This window comes from Equus quagga, chromosome 1 (genome assembly GCF_021613505.1).
Source record: "Equus quagga isolate Etosha38 chromosome 1, UCLA_HA_Equagga_1.0, whole genome shotgun sequence".
NCBI lineage: Eukaryota > Metazoa > Chordata > Mammalia > Perissodactyla > Equidae > Equus > Equus quagga.
The window spans coordinates 96076809-96094226 of NC_060267.1; the positions used below are offsets into that span (position 1 = coordinate 96076809).

Genomic DNA, 17418 nt, shown 5'->3' on the forward strand with positions numbered 1-17418 from the left:
TGTACCAGAACCCTGCAAACTGCAGAGAGGGAGGGGGAAGCACAGAGATAGGAGCTGCCACCCTGGGTGCGGCCGTGCTCCCCGGGGCCCAGACAGGACCTCAGAACTCACGGGACGAGTGACACTTGCCTGAGGCCCAGCCCACCTCCAGAGTCCACAGCTGCCCACCCCAGGCCGTGGAGGGCAGGTGCCCAGCTGGTCCGGCCCAAGGCAGCACAGGGCTGGGCCGTGGGCATCGCGTGTGAGCTGGCTTCTCGCGTGGTCCTCCTGGGGGCCAGCCCTTCCAGCTCGCCCCTGCACCCTGCCCACTGACTGTTCCTGCCGCAAACCCACGCTCCCACAGTCTTCTCAGCCTGCGCCCACAGCCGACCCCACCGGAACCTTCCACCCAGCCAGTGGTCTCGTTATTCCAGAACATGCTCTGCTCGTTCCACCTCCCCTCTGCCCACCTGGTATCTCCAGGCGACCTCAGCCAGCACCTGTCTGGGGCCCTCTGCCCTGCCCCCTCCTCAGGGCTCCTGTTCAGTGTGGTCCGTGGTTGTCAGTTGAGTTTTGCAGGCCCTACTGTCAGCCCCTCAGGGAGAACCCAGGTGGGCTGCCCCCCTGGGCCAGCAGAAGCCCATGCCTGAACCTCCCGCCAGCCTCGGGCGCTGCACACTGTTTCAGGATGCCCTCTGAAGGTTTCCAGGAAGTGATCCAGCTGCTCCCCCACCGCATCCCTGGCCCTTGTGGCCAGGGCACCTGGCTCAGGGACCATGGGCACGCAGCTTACCTTACTCCAGTTGAGGTTGTGGGCCTCCCTGGGGATCTGCTCCTGCGGCTGGGACCCCACAGCCAGCACCAGTGCCAGGGCCAGCACGGGCAGCAGCCGCCCCGGCCCCATCCTCACCCTCCTCCCTCAGCTGCCCCGATGCTGCGTTTAAATCTCCCTGCCCACCTGGCCCAGCCGTGGCATCGGGCCAACCCGGAGTCTCGGGCCAGCCTGGGGTGGGCCGATGGGGAGGGAGGGGGCTTTGGGCCCTCCCCTCCCCAGACACAGAGGGCCGGCCTGAGCACTCAGCCCTCAGGGCAGCACAGCCGCCAGTGGGTGCCGCCTGCCTAGGAGGCCCCTGAAGACGGAAGCTATCATGTTCCCGAGGTCACTCCCCTGGAGCCGTCTCGCCCCTGGGCCTCCCATCCTGGCCCCCCAGGAGAGAGGCAGACGGCCGGGAGGAGTTACTGAGTCACTGCATGCGGAGATTTGCACCAGGAAAGCATGACCACCGTGAAGATGGGGCTCAGACAGGGCTGCCCCGACATCGGGGCTACCTCTTAAATGCCCTGAGCTGGCAGCCACAGAGGGGCCCGGGCTGGTTGTGTGTGTGCATGTGCATGTGTGTGTATGTTCACACGTGGGTGTACCTGTCCCACCTTGAAGGACGAGGCAACCCTGTGTACAGCTCACCATGAGCAGTGGGCAGCCCCTCACCCTGCTTCCAGCCCAGCTTCCCCCGCAGCCCGTGCTTCTGCCAGGACATCAGACCAGCCACGCCCCCCCCGACCCCACAGAGCACAGGAGGGCGATAGGCTCAGGCCCTCTGGGGTCCTGGACCCTGCTCCTGGCCCAGAGCCCCAGGCCAGGGCCCCAAACTCTTGTGCCATGGACACAGCACACCCAAGCCAAGAGCCCTGGTGGGCATCAGTCCCAGCTTCCTCAGCCCAGCACCCAGCCCAAACCGCACCCAGGGGGACTCTGGTGAGGGACGCAGGTGCAGCCCTCTCGTGCCGGAGCTGGCTCTATGCTCTGTAGCTCAGCCCTTGGTGAGCCCATCCCACCCGTCCTCTTCTCTTCTCCCTGCGCCTGCCAGAGCCCCGAGAAGGCAGCTCCCCGTCCAGCCCCCATCAGCCCTGCACAGGGCCCCGCCCAGCACGCGAGCAAGAGGCATCGGGCTGGTTTGTGGAATGGCTTTATTGGGATCCACAGCGAGAGCCCCTGGGAACAGCCAGCCCGAGGCCCAGCACCCGGCGGCCGGGTGAGGAGGGCAGGCCCTGGCCAGCCTCCACCCGGACAAGGCAGGCACCATGCCCGGGGAGCCACAGCATTCACTGAAAACCAAAAAAAGCATTGGGGGACCCGGACTCGCCCATAGATGCACCCCGCCCCCGATCCTTCCCGGCAGTGGAGCACTGCCACTGGGAAGGGCTGCCCTGCAGGGGTCCCGGGGCCGCCATCGGGAGGAAGCTTACCTGGAAGGCCTTGTGCGCACAGGTGACTGGGGGGAAGTGAGACGGCTGTGAGGACCGGGCGGGGCTCTCCTGCAGCAGGCCTGCCAGTCCCGCCCACAGCCTCATCTGAGAAGGGGCGTCCCTGCAGGTCTGATTTTGGGCAGGGGACAGGTCCCTCCTTGAAGACCCCCGCCCTGAGTCCTGCCTGACTCCCTGAGGCCAGGAGGTCCCTGAGACCAGCAGGAGTCAACAAATGTTCGGACGGTGGGGGCCCCCGGGCAGGCACTCACGGTCCCTCTGCAGCTGGGCCTGCTGCTGTGACAGGAAGCCCAGGCCCTTGCTCCACTTGGCGAAGAGGTGCACAGCCTCCTGGCTGGCCAGCTCCGACCGACCTGCGGGGGGTGTCCTCTGAGAGCCGGGCCTGGGGCCGGGAGGGGCCGGGTCTACCGCAGGACTCGAGCCATCCAGGGGTTCTGCCCTCCTCTGACCCCAAGGCCCTTCACGCACCGCCCCTCCATCCCCAGCCGGCATCGAGTGCCTGGTCCCTCCCCGCCATGAGGGGCTGTGCCCCCTGCAGAAGGGCAAGTGCAGGAGCGGGAGAGGACGAGGGAGGCATGGGGGCCTCACTTGGCCACTGTGCAGGGATGAGGCCTGTGGCATGAGGAGCAGGGTGAGGCTGCCATCTCACTGCAGGGGACACCGGGCCAGCCGCATCGCCCCTCCCCACTACCGCTGCCAGCCCCTCCGAGGCCAGGAGCCCCTGACCCTGGGCCCCTCTCTAGCCCAGGCCTTCGGAGCACAGCGCCCGCAGCATGGCGTGGCAGCAGCGGGGGAGCCCCCTCGGCAGGCCCTGGCCTCCAGGCCCACTCACTGTAGAGCTCCACGGTGCTGAAGGCCTCATCGGCGAACTCCAGCTGGGTGAAGACGACGGCGTAGTCCCTGAAGTTGGTGCTCAGCACCCGGAACTCCACCACGCCCAGCGCTGGGACAGAAGCGCCCACGGGGGCTGGTGAGGACTGCGTCACCCCTGTCCCTGCCAGAAGCATGGGCCCTGCCTGCAGGACCTGAGGATGCTGCAGGAGACAGACAGGAAGAGGGCCCAGGGCACCCCAGTGATGGTCAGGGAAAAGGAGCCTGTCCCCACGCTGCCCTGGACAAGACCATGGCCGCCATCCTCACCGGGATTCTCAAACACCCAGCCAGAGGCTTGTCTCAGCAGCTCCACCACGTTCAAGTCACATCTCTCCAGCCTGGAAAAGAAAAGGCTCCATGTCAGCTCAGGGTCCAGACGCAGGACGAGGGGAGACGAGACCCCTGCCCCCCAGAGCCAGCCATTGGGCCAGCGTGACCACAGGGGGAGTCTGACTTCCTCCTGCTGGCCCCATGGGAGCCCCTGGGGAACAGGTTGGCACAGGGGCCCTGGGAGGGGCAGCTGCTTCCTTCCACCTCCTGGGAGACCCGCAACACCAGATCCTCGTGAAGAAAACTTTGAGGCCCTGCCCAGGACACAAAAGGAGCCACCGACACACAGAAGGGTGGCCTGCAATTCCGGACACAGAGACAGCATCAAAAGCGGCCAACATTCCCTATGTCGTCGTCCATAAAAGGCACAAACTCAACAGCAGTGCAGAGGCCTTTGTGCAGCAAGATGGGCTGATGCCGAAGTTCACGTGGAAAAACAACCAGGAAAATTCTAAAAGGAAGAAAACTCATCAAGAATGAGCCAATCAACTCAAAGCGTGTTACAGAGTTGCCATAGTGACACCGCAGAGTTGTGGCAAGTAAGAGGACAGAGCAAAGGAACTGGACAAGGTCCAAAAATAGAGCAAAATACTTGGGAGTTCGTGCATGACAGAGTTAGCATCTTGGGTCAGTGGAGGAAAGATGGACAATCCGATAAATGGTGATGGGCAGTTGGGTAGAAATCCAGAAAACAATGAAGTTGTGCCTTTCATTTTCCCCAGGGCAAAATTCCCAATGCATTGCAGATGTCGGAACCCGTCAGCACCCACGAGACAGGGAGGGCTTCCCAACCATGTCACCAAACCCAGGCGCCCAACAAGAGAGGCTGGTGCAGACATCACACCAACATAAAAGAAATCCTCGCCAATCAAATAGTCCAAAGTGTTGTAAGAAAAATGACAGACTGGGAAATGCGTTTGCAACTAATTTTTGTCACAGACAAGTGGCTAATGTCCCTGATACATAAGGGTTCTCACAAACCAGCTAAACACGCCCGAGAGAAAAATGTGCAAAAGATACAGACAGTTTTCTGGGAAGAGAGCACAAAAGGCTCGTTAACATAAACCAAGATGTCCTGTGCTCTGCGATTAGAGAAAGGCACACCACCACCAGTATGGGGCCATTTGTCGCCCACCAGATGGCAAAGAAGAAAGAGTCAGTGATCGCCTGGTGCAGGCACCAGTTAAGGGACCGGCTGTGTGTGACTTGGAGCCATGTCACCAACAGCACAGACAGACCTTGGTTCCGAGGGATTTATCCTTCAGGTAGACCCCTCAGAGGTGAATTCACCAGGCCCACTCCCCAATTGCAAAGAATTAGCCACCACTGTCTGTCCATCAACAGAGCACAGGAAGACAGCCTGGTGGAGTATTACGCAGCTGTAAAAAAGAACAGAGTTCCTCAAAAACTGTAACATAGAGTCACCAAAGACCCAGCAATCACGCTCCTGGGGATCGACCCAAAAGAACTGAGAACAGGTCTTGAAGAGATACTTGCACACCCATGTTCACTGCAGCATTTTTCACAGTAGCCAAAAGGTGGAAGCAACCCAAGTGTCCATCAACAGGTGAGTGGATAAACAAGCTGTGGTCCATCCACACAAAGGAATACTATTCAGCCTTAGAAAAGAAGGAAATCCTGACGCGTGCTGCAACATGGATGAACTGGGAAGACATGATGCTGAGCGAAACAAGCCAGACACAAAAAAACAAATCCTGTAGGACTCCGCTCGTGTGAGGGCCCCAGAGGAGACAGACCCACAGAGACAGGAAGCGGGGCCCTGGGGCTGGGGGAGGGGAGGGGACGGGGTGAGTGTTCAGCGAGGACAGAGCTTCAGTCTGAGAAGATGAGAAAGTCCTGGAGACGATGGCGGGGACGGCTGCACAACAAGGAGAACATGCTTAATGCCACTGAACTGTGCACTTGAAAGTGGCTAAGATGGTGAATCTTACGTTTATTTTATTACAATTTTTAAAATTCTAATAAGAACAAAATAAAATAAAATAAAAAATATTTTAAAAGAGAGCAGAGATTCTGTGGACTGATAGGGAACGGTCTCCAGCAGGTGTGTTAGATGACACGCGTGTGCTGAGTGGGCCTGAGCGTCTCTGAAGAGCCGCCACGAATCCCAAACGTGGGTGACCCTCGGGGAGGGCGCTGGCTGCCCGGGGCAGGGGAGGAGGGCGCACAAAAGACCCTCGAGAACTTTAAATTTTTGGACCATGCAAATGTATTTCCTGTTCAAAGGCCAACAGATGAAACGGAAATTAAATAACAAGAGCAAGAGGCCCACTTTCTCTCCTACAAGCCCTGAGCGTGTCCTGCCCGTAGGATCCACACAACCTGTGTCACCACCTCAGGATTAGGCCAGGGGCCTCGGACAGACGTGCGTTGACACCAGCAGGGAGCGAGGCCGCTGACCAATCGCAGCGATAAGCCAACGCCAGAAATGGTATTGGAGAGTCCTGGCAACCGCCGTGGTTCTCATTTCATCCACGTCTTTTCCACGGGGCCTGGGGCTCTCCAGATGCCAAGTTCCCATCTTTGGAGGTTTTATTCCACCAGTCTCTTTGGGACTTGCCCGGCCACGTGGCTTTGGGGCCTAATGCCCACGGCACATGTGACCCCATGTTCACAGCAGAGCCAACACATGACCTCTGTCCTTGCTTTCCCACAGCCAGGCCTGGCCCAGGTGGACCGGGCCTCAGTCTCCCGAAGGCAGACTCCAGTCCACAGGGCAGGGCATCCCAGGGAGCAGGGGAGAAGGGTCTCCCCCAGGACTGTGTCTGTCCAGGTGGCGCTGTGAAGCCCAGCTGCCAGGACAGAAAGGCCCGCTATGCCACCCGCCAGCATGAGACGGGCTTGGTCTTCTCCATGGGAAGCGTGGGTGATGAGGATGACACCTCCCCCGGCGTGGTGTGCCCCCAGCCTGGCCCCCCCAGGGGCTCCCAGGGATCACAGCTTCCCGGCAGCATAGCCCCCTTGGGCCGCCCATCTACCCACACCTCCCAGAAACCACCCCCCAACACACCGCCAGCCATGTGCAGGGTCTGCTCCAGCGGTCAGGGCCCACTGAGGCTCGCCTGACACCACAAGTCTAGTCTGACAAAACTGCCCTAGTGACCACATCCTCCGGATGATTCATTTTCTGAAAGAACCAGCGGCTCTTAGGGCTCGCACACAGAAGAGGCCTCTCCCGCTCTGACCGGAGCCCCCCGAGCTGACCAAAGGCCTGGAAGCAGCAGGCAGGGTGGTCAGAGGCTGTGCGGGCCCCAGAGGCAACGGTGTGAGTCCTCCCCAGAGGCCCGCCAGGCCCAGCGTCCAGGGACGCAGACAGAGGGTGGGGCTCAGAGCAGAGCCAGCAAGGTGGGCAGGGTAGGCCGGGGGTGTGGTGCCTGGGAGCACACGTGTGGGGCTTAAGCGGGCTCTGAGCCTGGGCCAGCTGGACTCAGGCCGAGGAATCTGCGACGGCAGGCCAGGCTCACCTGTGCCGGGAGGACAGCATTTTCAGGTTGTTTTCTGGAGTGAGGGTCACCACGACCCCCTCAATGTTCTTCGTGGCCTTCTCCACCGCAAAGTCCTTTTCCCCGGAGGCCTTGGCAAGCACGTACCAGGACCCCAGGAGCTGGATGGAAGATGGCAGGTGAGAGGGGAGCAGTCTCTCCAGCCCTTGGAGGCACCCCGTTACTTGGGAGCCCAGGGTCCCCTTGCACAGGTCAGCGCATAACCCTGAAGCCCACATCAGTCTGGGCTGGTCCTGTGGGGAGCCCAGAGGCTGTGTGGCCCCACGGGTGGGGCCTGGCCTAGGACCGATGAGCCCCAAGGCAGGTGCTGGCACCCCCAGGAGGACTGTCACCTGGTTAGGGTTGAGCCTCCCCAGCCACAGTGCCTGGGCCTGGGGCACTGAGAGCAGAGCCAGGAGAGCGGCCAGGTGCACACCTCTCATCCTCCCAGAGGTCAGTCCACACCTCAGGGCCTGGGGGCGTGAGGTCCCTCCAGCCCCTGGAAACCCGTTTATATGGCTCTGACTGCCTCACTGTGGGCGGCCACTAACCACCAGGACACCATTCTGGCTCTTCTTGCAGGGTGGCGGAATTACCCAAGGGAAAGGGGGCATTATTGCTCAGCGGTGGCCTCTATGCCCTGCCCAGGCACCGGGAGAGCAGGGCGTGGGCCCCTTGGGAGTGTGCGCCGAGCCCCTTCTAAGTCAACACTGCTGTGCTGAGCCCTGCTTCTCTACACTTCCTTTCACTTGAAAGGTTCCAGAATGAGCACCCTAATTCTGGTGCATTGCCTCCTCTCCTCCCCTTGCTGGGGGTCCAACACTGTCCCTCACTCAGTCTGGGAAGGCCAGAGACCTTGCTCTTAAACCCAGGCCGGCAGCAGGCCAAGGTCAAGTCGAAGGAGAGATGCAAGAACAAGTAGTTCTTCCTGAAGCTGTGGTTTTGGATATCTTTTGTTTCAATCACTAAAAATACAGAAAGTCCCCCCTAATTTTTTTTTAAAAGCTCCTAGCCCACTCACCCTTCTGCTCTGCTGTCCTTGGCCTCCTGTCCCCATGCACAGCCAGCACCTCAGCCCAGGATGTCCTGTTCCTTCCACCCCTCCTCTCCGCCCATCCAGACCTGCCCACCCTCTGGCCAGCTCGGCCCTGCCACCTCCCGCCTCTGCTCTCCATGGCCCTGGCTGGGCCCCATGGGGCCTTCACATCCCTGAAGGCTCTGTGGGAGCTCTCTGTGTGGGCCTGGGCTTCCTGCCCCTGGGTCATCGGAGCCCCTGCCTGGGAGCAGAAGGCGGAGGGCTGAACAGGATCTGTCTGAGCCCCCACATCCCAAGGGGAAGTGGCTAGAGGGTCCTTCACTGGGGGTGGGGGGAGTGGAATCTGCAAACTACGCTTCCCAGACCGCTTTGCTGGTTGGCTTCTCGGGGTTATGTTGAGACAAGAACAGGCAAGATTTGGAAGGTGGAGGAAAGATTTGTCCTGCCAGGGGTTTCCAAGGAGAGACCTCTGACAAGCCGCCACTCTGGCCCCTGCTTGGGAGTTGATCCTCTAGGTGAAGGTGCACAGACTTGCAGCTAAGCGCTCCGCCTCCTTGGGGCCCAGAACGTCCCAGGCCTTGAACTTGGATCAGCATGGTCCCCGACTGCCAGCCTCCCAGATGCCTGACGGAAGAAAATGAAAATAGGAAGACAATAGCATCATCTTGATCTTCAAATTAATCCTGTTCATTATTATTATTTGTCTTCTGGTGAGGCAGTTTGGCCCTGAGCTAACATCTGTGCCGACCTTCGTCTCTTTTGCATGTGGGATGCCTCCACAGCACGGCTGATGAGTGGAGCAGGTCTGCTCCCTGGATCCAAACCAGAGAACGCCGGGGCCACCAGAGTGCAGCACGCAGAACTTGAACTGCTCGGCCACGGGGCCGGACCCGCTGTTCATTGTTTTTTTAAGTAGTCTCCTGACAAAACTCTTGAGGAGACTAAGACAACATGAGTGAGAAGCAGCACAAAAAACAGACAATAGAAGCAGACCCATGAATGCTTCCTGTGTTGGAAAAATCAGGCAGACGGTCTGAGTCTGTCTGGGTTGGTACAATAAAAAGAAAAACACAGACTGGGTGGTTTCTGAACAGCAGACATTTATTTCTCATAGTTCCAGAGGCTGTAATTTGAGGTCAGGGTGCCAGCATGTTGAGTGAGGGCTCTCTTCTGGGTTGCAGACTTCTAGAGTCGTCCTCACATGGTGGAAGGGGTGAGGGAGCTATGTATGGTCTCTTTTATAAGGGCACTAATCCCATTCATAAGGGCCCCACCCTCGTGACCTCATCACCTCTCCAAATGCGCACTTCCCAATTCCAGCACACAGGGACTAGGCAGTCAACATGAATTTGGGGGTGGGGGACACAAACACTCAGAGCATAGCACAGACTATAAAAACAGCTATGATTGCTCAGCTTAACAAGCTGAGAGGCACATTTGAAACTGTATTGCATTTTCATAATTTTCATAATGTAGCTGGAAATTATAAAAAAGTGGTGTAAGGGCCGTCTGTGTCACCCAAGATAATGGTGGAGATTAAAACTGACCCTCTGCACTTTCCTCCAAAACCAGGCAGCTCTAAGAGAGGAAGAACACAACCACAGAAATCCTGGAAAATAGTAGAAACCTCACATTATCTGTAAGCAAAAAATAAACACAAACGTCCCCCCGAGATCTCTCTGGAGCTTCTGTCTCAAGACTTCCTGGAGAAGTAGGGAGGCATGCAACACCTGGAGAGAAGGCGGAAGATGGGACGAGAAGACCGAAGACCGAGCTAAAATAAGCCAGAGGAGAAGAAAGTTGGCTCTGACCGCAGAACTCCGAAAAACGGTCCTGAAAGAATGGAGAGCTGCCGGCGGGACGGGACCAGAGGAGAGTGAGGGGCTCAGGCAGGTGCTTCAGGGAGACCTCGCGTCTGGGAGAGAAGAGTGGGCCATGTGGTTAAGTTTGCACGCTCTGCTTTGGTGGCACAGGGTTTCGCTGGTTCAGATCCTGGGCGCAGACATGGCACCACTCATCAGGCCACGCTGAGGCGGCGTCCCACATGCCACAACTAGAAGGACCCACAACTAAAATATGCAACTATGTACTGGGGGGATTTGGGAGAAAAAGCAGAAAAAAACAAAAGAAGAAGAAGATTGGCAACAGTTGTTAGCTCAGGTGACAGTCTTTAAAAAAAAAAAAAGATGTTCTTGTAATATCCTACACAGCTTGTTTTCGTATATTTCATTCAGTTTGGAGGGTTGTGTTACAGTTTTCTTGTTTTTCTCACCTCTCATGGGGGATTTCCGTTAGATCAAATGTTTTTATTCTTCTTTTGTTAAGTATAAAGGCTGGCTTAGTGCATTCATTGGCAGTTCGAGTGGCTTGTGAGACTCCTAATCCATATGCATCCACGAATGTGAGTGCAGAAAAGCTTCTTTAAGGATGGCATTTTGGGGTAGCTGTGTGTGTGTGTGTACGTGTGTTTGTGTGTGTGTGTGTGAAGTTTGGTTCTTTGGTCTTGAAGGCTCTTACACTTTCCCCCTGTATTCTTTTGACTCCCACTCCCCAGTCTAGAAAAGAGAAATTGTAGATGCTTCTTTAATATGATAAAATATGTATACACCTTAATCCTAAAACCATCCTCTTATTTAACAAGGAAACACTAGAAGAATGTTTACCAAAATTGGGAACAATGTAAGGATGTGCACCGTCTCCTCTACTGTTCATCACTGCACTGCAGGCAGGAGCCAGTGAAATTACACAAGAAAAACCAATCAGAGGCATGAAAAAAGCTGAAGTGAAGCAATCTCCACATCTGATGATACAAAGTGTACACAGAGATTCAGTGGTAAAATAACTCAAATAACAGAAGAATTTATTAAGATAGCAGTATATAAAATTAACGTACAGGAACCAATAGCCTCTGTGTGCACAACCAATAATCAGAAAATAGAATACTAAAGAAAATCTCATTTAAATATTAACCCGTATGCAATGTGCAAAACCTATTTCAGGAAAAGTTTTAAATGTTCTTGAAAGACACGAAAGTGGGCTTGAACAGACAGAAAGGTGTGCCGTGTTCTTAGCTAGGGTGACCCAACATCCTCAGAGGTCTGTTCCCTAAGGTAATATTATGAATTTAACACAATACACCAGTATTTCAAATACGAGTAGGGTCGCCCATGGTGGCCAGGTTTCAGTGGAGCTTCCAGACCAGACAGACCAGGAAGAAAAACCTGGCCACCCACTTCCGAAAAAATTGTCGGTGAAACCACCCTGTGAAGAGCTGTGGAGCGTTGTGTGATGTGGGCCGGAAGGGGAGAGCACAGTGCAAACAGACCGGCGGGGAGCCGCTCTGCTGTCCACGTGGTCGCTGGGAGCTGGAATCAACTCAATGGCACTAACAACGCAAAACACAATCGAAACAAGAATATCAACAAATTTTTCATAGGAAAAATTAAACATGCAAGAATATCTAGAAAAAAGTTGAAAACGAAGAGCCGTGAAGGATTCGGGGGGTGGTGTGTGAGTGTTTAATGGGGACGGAGTTTCAGTTTGGGACGAGGAAAGAGTCCCGGAGACGGATGGAGGTGACGGTGGCACGACAGTGTGATCATACCTAATGCCACTGAGCTGGACACTTAAAAATGGATAAAATGGTCAATCTGATGTCTGTTTTACCACAATAAAAAAAATTTTAATATAAATAATTAAGTAGAAAATAAATAGAAGTCTGAGGAGGGGCTAGACTTATGACGCATGAAAACATACTTTAAAGCTGTAACAATTACAACAGAATGGCCTGCACATGACCAGACGGGGTGGCGGAGGAGAACGACGGTCCAGAACAGACCCAACTGCACGTGGGAATTTAAGAAACGACAAAGGGCGGTGGTTTGCGGCTAAACATACAACGGCCAGTGCTTAGAGGGGGCAGGGCCCTAGCTGGCAGCGTTTGCCAACTTCTGTGGTGTAAATCGTCCCATCACAGCCTATCGCGCGACACCTCTGCGATGTCACAGAACACAGAGTTGGGAAGAAATACGTACAATAAGCTCCCATGAGCCAGAATGAACTGGGTCCACTGCAGAGGAGGCATCTTAAGTCCCGGGGAAAAGTAGATTTTTTTTAAATAAATGGTGCCGGGCAACTGGATAGCCATTTGGAAAAAAGATTAAAATGAAGCATTTTCGCCCCATACACAAGAGTAAACATCAAATGGGTCAGAGATCTAAATGCTAAATATGAAAATGGAGCCACGCAAGTAACAAGGCATGGGTGACTTTCCCTGAGACGCAGGGGCGAAAGGCTTTCCAGCTGCGTCAGAGTTCAGTCCTGGAGGCAGAACCTCGAGGAGGCCTGGATATTTTCAGATAAGGGATTCGAGACAGGTTTGACCTTATGCAATTGTGGGAGCTCCCGATGCAGCCCCCATAAGGCTGTAGCCTTTCCCCTCTGTGCTGGAGCCCATGAGGAAGGTCTGAAATCCGTGTTAGTTCTCACAGCCTCCAACTGTGTCCCCTCCAGAGGCCTGGCCCTAGAGCCAGACACACACACCTGGTCCAGGAGTCAGGAAGGCGGAAGGAGGGCCCAGGGGAAAGTGGAGCCGCTGCTCTGAGCTCAGGACCGAGTGTGCGAGCTACAAAGTGGCGGGTGCTCCCTGTGCTTCCAGATCTCCCAGGAGAGTCCCTCTGGGGCCACCCCAAAGGAAACCCGCTTGGAAGGGAGTTCTGGGAAATGTCGTTCAGCCCAGCCAAATCGGGCCGTTACAAATCGATAGGCCACACTAACTGTGGATCGAAATCCACATGCAACAAAAGAAAGGATTTATAAATAATTTGACAATATTTTAAAACTTTTTCATGGGGGGAGGAAAACAAAAGTAAAGTCAAAAGACAAATGACAAATTTGGAGAAATTATTTCCAACATATATCACATAGAAGGGCTAATATCCATGCTCTATAAGGAACTCTTAAAAACTAAAAAAGAAAGAGCCAAAGCCCATCAGGAAAATGGACAAATGTTGTGACCAGACAGTTCACAAAAGATCATGTAAAAATGACCCCTAGTCATATGAAAAGATGTTCGTGAGGGACTGAATTGTGTCCGCCCAAAATTTATATGCTAAAGTCCTGACCCCCAGGACCTCGGAATGTGACCCTATTTGGAGACAGGGTCTTTATAAAGGTGATTAAGTTAAAATGAGGTCGTTAGGGTGCACTCTGATCCAATGGGACTGGTGACCTTACGAGAAGAGGAGATGAGGACACAGACACACACAGAGGAAAGATGTGAGGACACAGAAAGAAGACGGCGTCTACAAGCCCAGGGGAGAGGCCTCAGGGGGAAACAGCCCTGTGACACCTGGATCTCAGGCTTCCAGCCTCCAGGAGGTGAGAGAAGACACTTCTGTTGTTTAAGTCTGTGGTACTTTGTAATGGGAGCCCTCGTGAACTAATACAATGTTCATTTCACTCACAATTAGAGAAATGCAAATTAAAACAACACTGGGATGCCACTTATCACCTATCATACTGCCAAAAATGAGAGATCTTGGCCACAGCACATGCTCTGTGGCCAGGCCGTGGGGAGATGAGCACGCTCATGCATTGCTGGTCACACTGCAAACTGGTATGATCCTTACTGAGGGAAATGTGGCAATTTCTAACAAAATGACATGTCCATTTATCTTTTGATCTAGAAATCCCACTTCTAGGAATTTATCCTAAAGAAGTACCTGCAATAACGCAAAATCGCACTGGCATGGTTATCCACGGAAGCATCGTTCATAACGGGAGACTATTGGAAACCACCTAAATGCTCACACCCGGAAGATTATTGGAGTGGAAGATGGAGTGCCCACAACAGGGTCGTGTGCAGCTGTAAAAAATGACGAGGAGGACCTCCAAGAAGTGATGTGGATGATAGGCAGGCTGCATTGTAAAGAGAAAAAAAGCGAAGTGCCAAAGTGCCTGTGACGGATGCGAGCTTTCAGGTAAGACAGCAAGGGAGACAGAAAACACGTGGGTGCCTGCTTCTTCTGCAGGAAGGAACACAGGAGGGAGGAACCGGAGTCGACCTGGCTTGGCCACCTGCACACAGTGAGCCATGAAGGGGGAAGAGGTGGGAGGAAGTTGGACTCCTCGGAGGATCCCTGTGGGGTGTGGTTTTGACTTTGGGATCAAGGTAATGTATCACACCCAAAAATAAGTCCTTGAAATGGAAAACAACTGTGTTATAAACAAATGACCTAAAAGGGGAGAAATTGACCCCAAGCAATTTTGGACGGATGATTTTTCTATATATTCTCAGGTTAAAGACAAAAGGAACGGTGAACATCCTGGGTTCTGGTTAGCGGGCTTGTTTTCCACGTGGTTTGGGTGTGCAGCGCTGAAACGACTTTGCCCTCGCTCCAGGAAGGATCAGACGAGTGAACACGCGAGGATAATGGGTCCTCCGTGTGGAAAGGGAGCTTTAAACTGGGAGCGTGGGAGGGGCAGCTCTGTTGCGGAGACAGTTAAACTGCAATTACACCCTGTGAGCGCAAAGCTGACAGCGCTCCTGGCGCTCGGATCTTGGTTCTCAACCCCGTTCTCTGCAAAAAGGAACTGGGGTTTCTTGGAGAAATTATTTTAAGGCTGAGTCACAGAAAACATGAGAGGAACTTGGAATGTTTCTTGTGCCAGAAAGTAAAAACATGTCCAAGGAATCAGACAAATGTGTCAAAAAGACTCAGCAGCCATCTTGAAGGAGCTTCCACCGGACAAATGCGGTGGATTTGAGCATTGAGATAAGCAGCCGTAACAGATTCTAACTCATGGGAGGAAATAGGAATTCCCGAGTCCACACTGAGACAGATGAATAAGTAAATGGAGGGAACGGGAAACCTCCTAGGAGGATGCTCACCAGCCAGCGTCCTGAGCGCTCCCCGTTCCCCGCACGTTCTCTGTTTCCTGCACACCTGAGTGGCATCAGCTGTAACTTCCCTCGGCCTGAAGAACATGTTAGCGTTTATTTACTGTCCTGCACGTGCAAGGGACCAACTCTCTCCACTCTGGTTTACCTATAAACATCTTCACTCCTAGAACTCTGAGGGTTTTTTAGAGATGCACCTCCATCACTCGTCATGAGAAGTCACCACCGAAATGTCCCCATTGACACGAGTCTTTTCTCTATGACTCTGTGAAAATTTTCTCCAAACCCTCGGTTTGCGGTACATGGACCTGATGTCCCCAGGAGTGGTTTGGGGATTTTTCTCTTTATCTTGCTTGGGTTTCCCTGAACTTCTAGAGTCTCTACGATGATGTTTGGTGACGTTTGGGCCACCATTTCTTCAACTATTTTTTCTGCATGGTTCTCGGTCTCCCCTCTTTCCAGGATGAGTTTGCACACCGACCCAGCCCTGTGGGCCTCTGAGGCACTGACGTCATTCTCTGCTCTGTTCCTGGACCAGATCATTTCTGTTGGTTGGTCCAGCTCTAATCTGCTATCATGTCCGCCCAGTGGAGCTGCTGTTTCACTGCCGGTACTTTTCAGTTCTGGAATTTCCATTTGGTTTTCTTTTCTAGTTTCCATTTCTCTGCTGAATTTCCCTATCTGATGTTCCTACCTGTTCCCTCATTCTTTGTTCATTAGCTAATTATTCAATTCTGCCGTGTTTGATGAAAACTTAGCACCCGTTTCCCTTTGTCCTGTTAGCATATGTATCACGGCTCCTTCAGAGCTTTGTCCCCTGAGTCCGACTCTGCATCTTCAGGATCACTTTTATTAACTCCTTTTTTTAAACCACAGGTCATATTTTTCTGTCTCTTTGCAGGTATAGTAACCAGTGTGTTTCTGACACTGTAGAAGCCCCACATCCTGATGTCACCTCCGAATGCTGTTGACTTTTGTTGAATTGTGTCCCCCTGAATTCCCTTGTTGAAGCCCCAACCCCCCATGTGTATTTGGAGGTACGGCCTTCGAGGAGGTAACAAGGTTAAGTGAGGTCACAAGGGTGGGACCCTAACCCAGTAGGACTGGTGCCTTTATCAGAAGAGGGAGAGACACAGAGATCCCCATGTGCACAGAGAAGAAGCCACGTGAGCGCACAGCAGGAAGCCGCCTGTCTGCAAGCCAAGAAGAGGGTCCTCACGGAACCAGCTCTGTCAGCACCCTGATCTCGGACTTCCGACCTCCAAAGCAGGAGAAAGTAAAGCCTGTGGCTTCAGCACCGTGCAGCTCTGCCGCGCAGCTGTGCATACCGAGACAGCTTTCCGTCAGGAAGCCAAGTTGCGGGCAGCTCACTCTGCACGAGCTGCAAGCTTTGGCCACACAAATCTGCGGAAAATCCCACTTGTCTCCCAAGCCCCTCTAATTTGTCAGAATTCAGCTTCCGAACGTCTCTCCTGTGGGTCTTTCGGGACTTTTCAAGGTTTGTTAAAGCCAGCCGCAGGCAGACCCCACCCTCAGGGGCAGTCCTCACTCCCAGCAGGCCTTTCTGGCGGCTGCTGGATGCCCAAGGGTCAACGGGGTCTCTCCACTCTGGCTGGGCTGTCCCCCACAGCCCCCCAGCATTGTTTGACCTCAACCACAAGGCAGCCGCTCTCCGTAGACCTCAGGCCGTCCTGCCCTGCAGATGGGGGCGGTGGGGGGGGCACTGTGCTCAGAACCTCGAGGCTGAAACCCGCCCCACGCCCTCTGCCCTGACCCAGACCAGCCTTCCCGCCCGCAGTCCCAACCCCAGCTGAGAAAAGAAAATGGGGCGATCAGACAGTCTAGTGCAGGTCGTGTGGTGAGAGAGTGCATGACGAGGACCCAGACACTGAGTAAGGCTGGGCTGACTGTGCAGGGCGGGAGGAGGGAGCCAGCACGGGGCCGGAAGGGCAGCCACGACCCGAGGGCCTTGGACACAATGCCCATGGGATCTCAGTTTGGGGCCATAGGGAGTCATAGGAGAATGTAGGCAGGAGTGGGGTGTGGTCACCTCTCTGAGAGATCGAAACCAGGAGCTTTGCTCAAGGGGACCTGGCCTGGCCACTGGCTCTTGGGGAGCAGGACAGAGACTGTAGCTGTGAGGATGACCCTGGGGCCCGCCACCGGGGGCAGCCTGGCCTGCGGGCTCTGAGCAGGGCAGGGCTGGGTGAGACACTCAGGGCAGGAGGGAGGGAGATGACAGGGGGCTGTTGTCCTGCGTCTGAGCCACATGGTCCCCAGACCCCACAGGGAAGGGATCAGGGAACAGAGAGGGTGTCAGCCTGGCCTGCAGTGACCTCCCGACTCAGCCCTCCTCGGGCAGAGGTCCAGCCAGGAGTGGGATCTGACACGGTCCACATTTGCCAGCGATGGTCACAGTAAACGCAGACCAACAGAGTCGGTTTTGCTGTCATTTTTAGGGCAGTCACAGAAAACAGCCCTCCCACCCCCACCTGTCACTTCTCGGCCCCGCCTGCCGGGAAAGACACGCA

At 54.7% G+C, this 17418-nt stretch overlaps 1 protein-coding gene across 1 annotated transcript; it reads right to left on the reverse strand.

Annotated features, from left to right (window-relative positions):
* Nucleotides 1-2082: 2082 nt before the first annotated feature.
* On the reverse strand, nt 2083-7393 carry LCN6 (lipocalin 6). The gene is made up of 6 exons (XM_046681504.1): nt 7304-7393; nt 6933-7072; nt 3385-3455; nt 3077-3187; nt 2496-2597; nt 2083-2252 (listed from the first exon to the last, which is right to left on the reverse strand). The coding sequence occupies exons 1-6, from the start codon at nt 7391-7393 to the stop codon at nt 2083-2085; spliced, it is 684 nt and encodes a 227-aa protein (XP_046537460.1).
* Between the last annotated feature and the right edge of the window lie 10025 nt (nt 7394-17418).

What these genes read in the sequence shown, in the direction of transcription:
- LCN6 (XM_046681504.1), bottom strand. Translation starts at nt 7,393, where the DNA reads ATGAGAGGTGTGCACCTGGCCGCTCTCCTGGCTCTGCTCTCAGTGCCC. An exon ending in CTGGGTGTTTGAGAATCCCG is followed by an intron (nt 3,188 to 3,384) that starts GTGAGGATGGCG and finishes CTTCTGTCCCAG; the next exon opens with CGCTGGGCGTGGTGGAGTTC. An exon ending in CAGCACCGTGGAGCTCTACA is followed by an intron (nt 2,598 to 3,076) that starts GTGAGTGGGCCT and finishes CACCCCCCGCAG; the next exon opens with GTCGGTCGGAGCTGGCCAGC.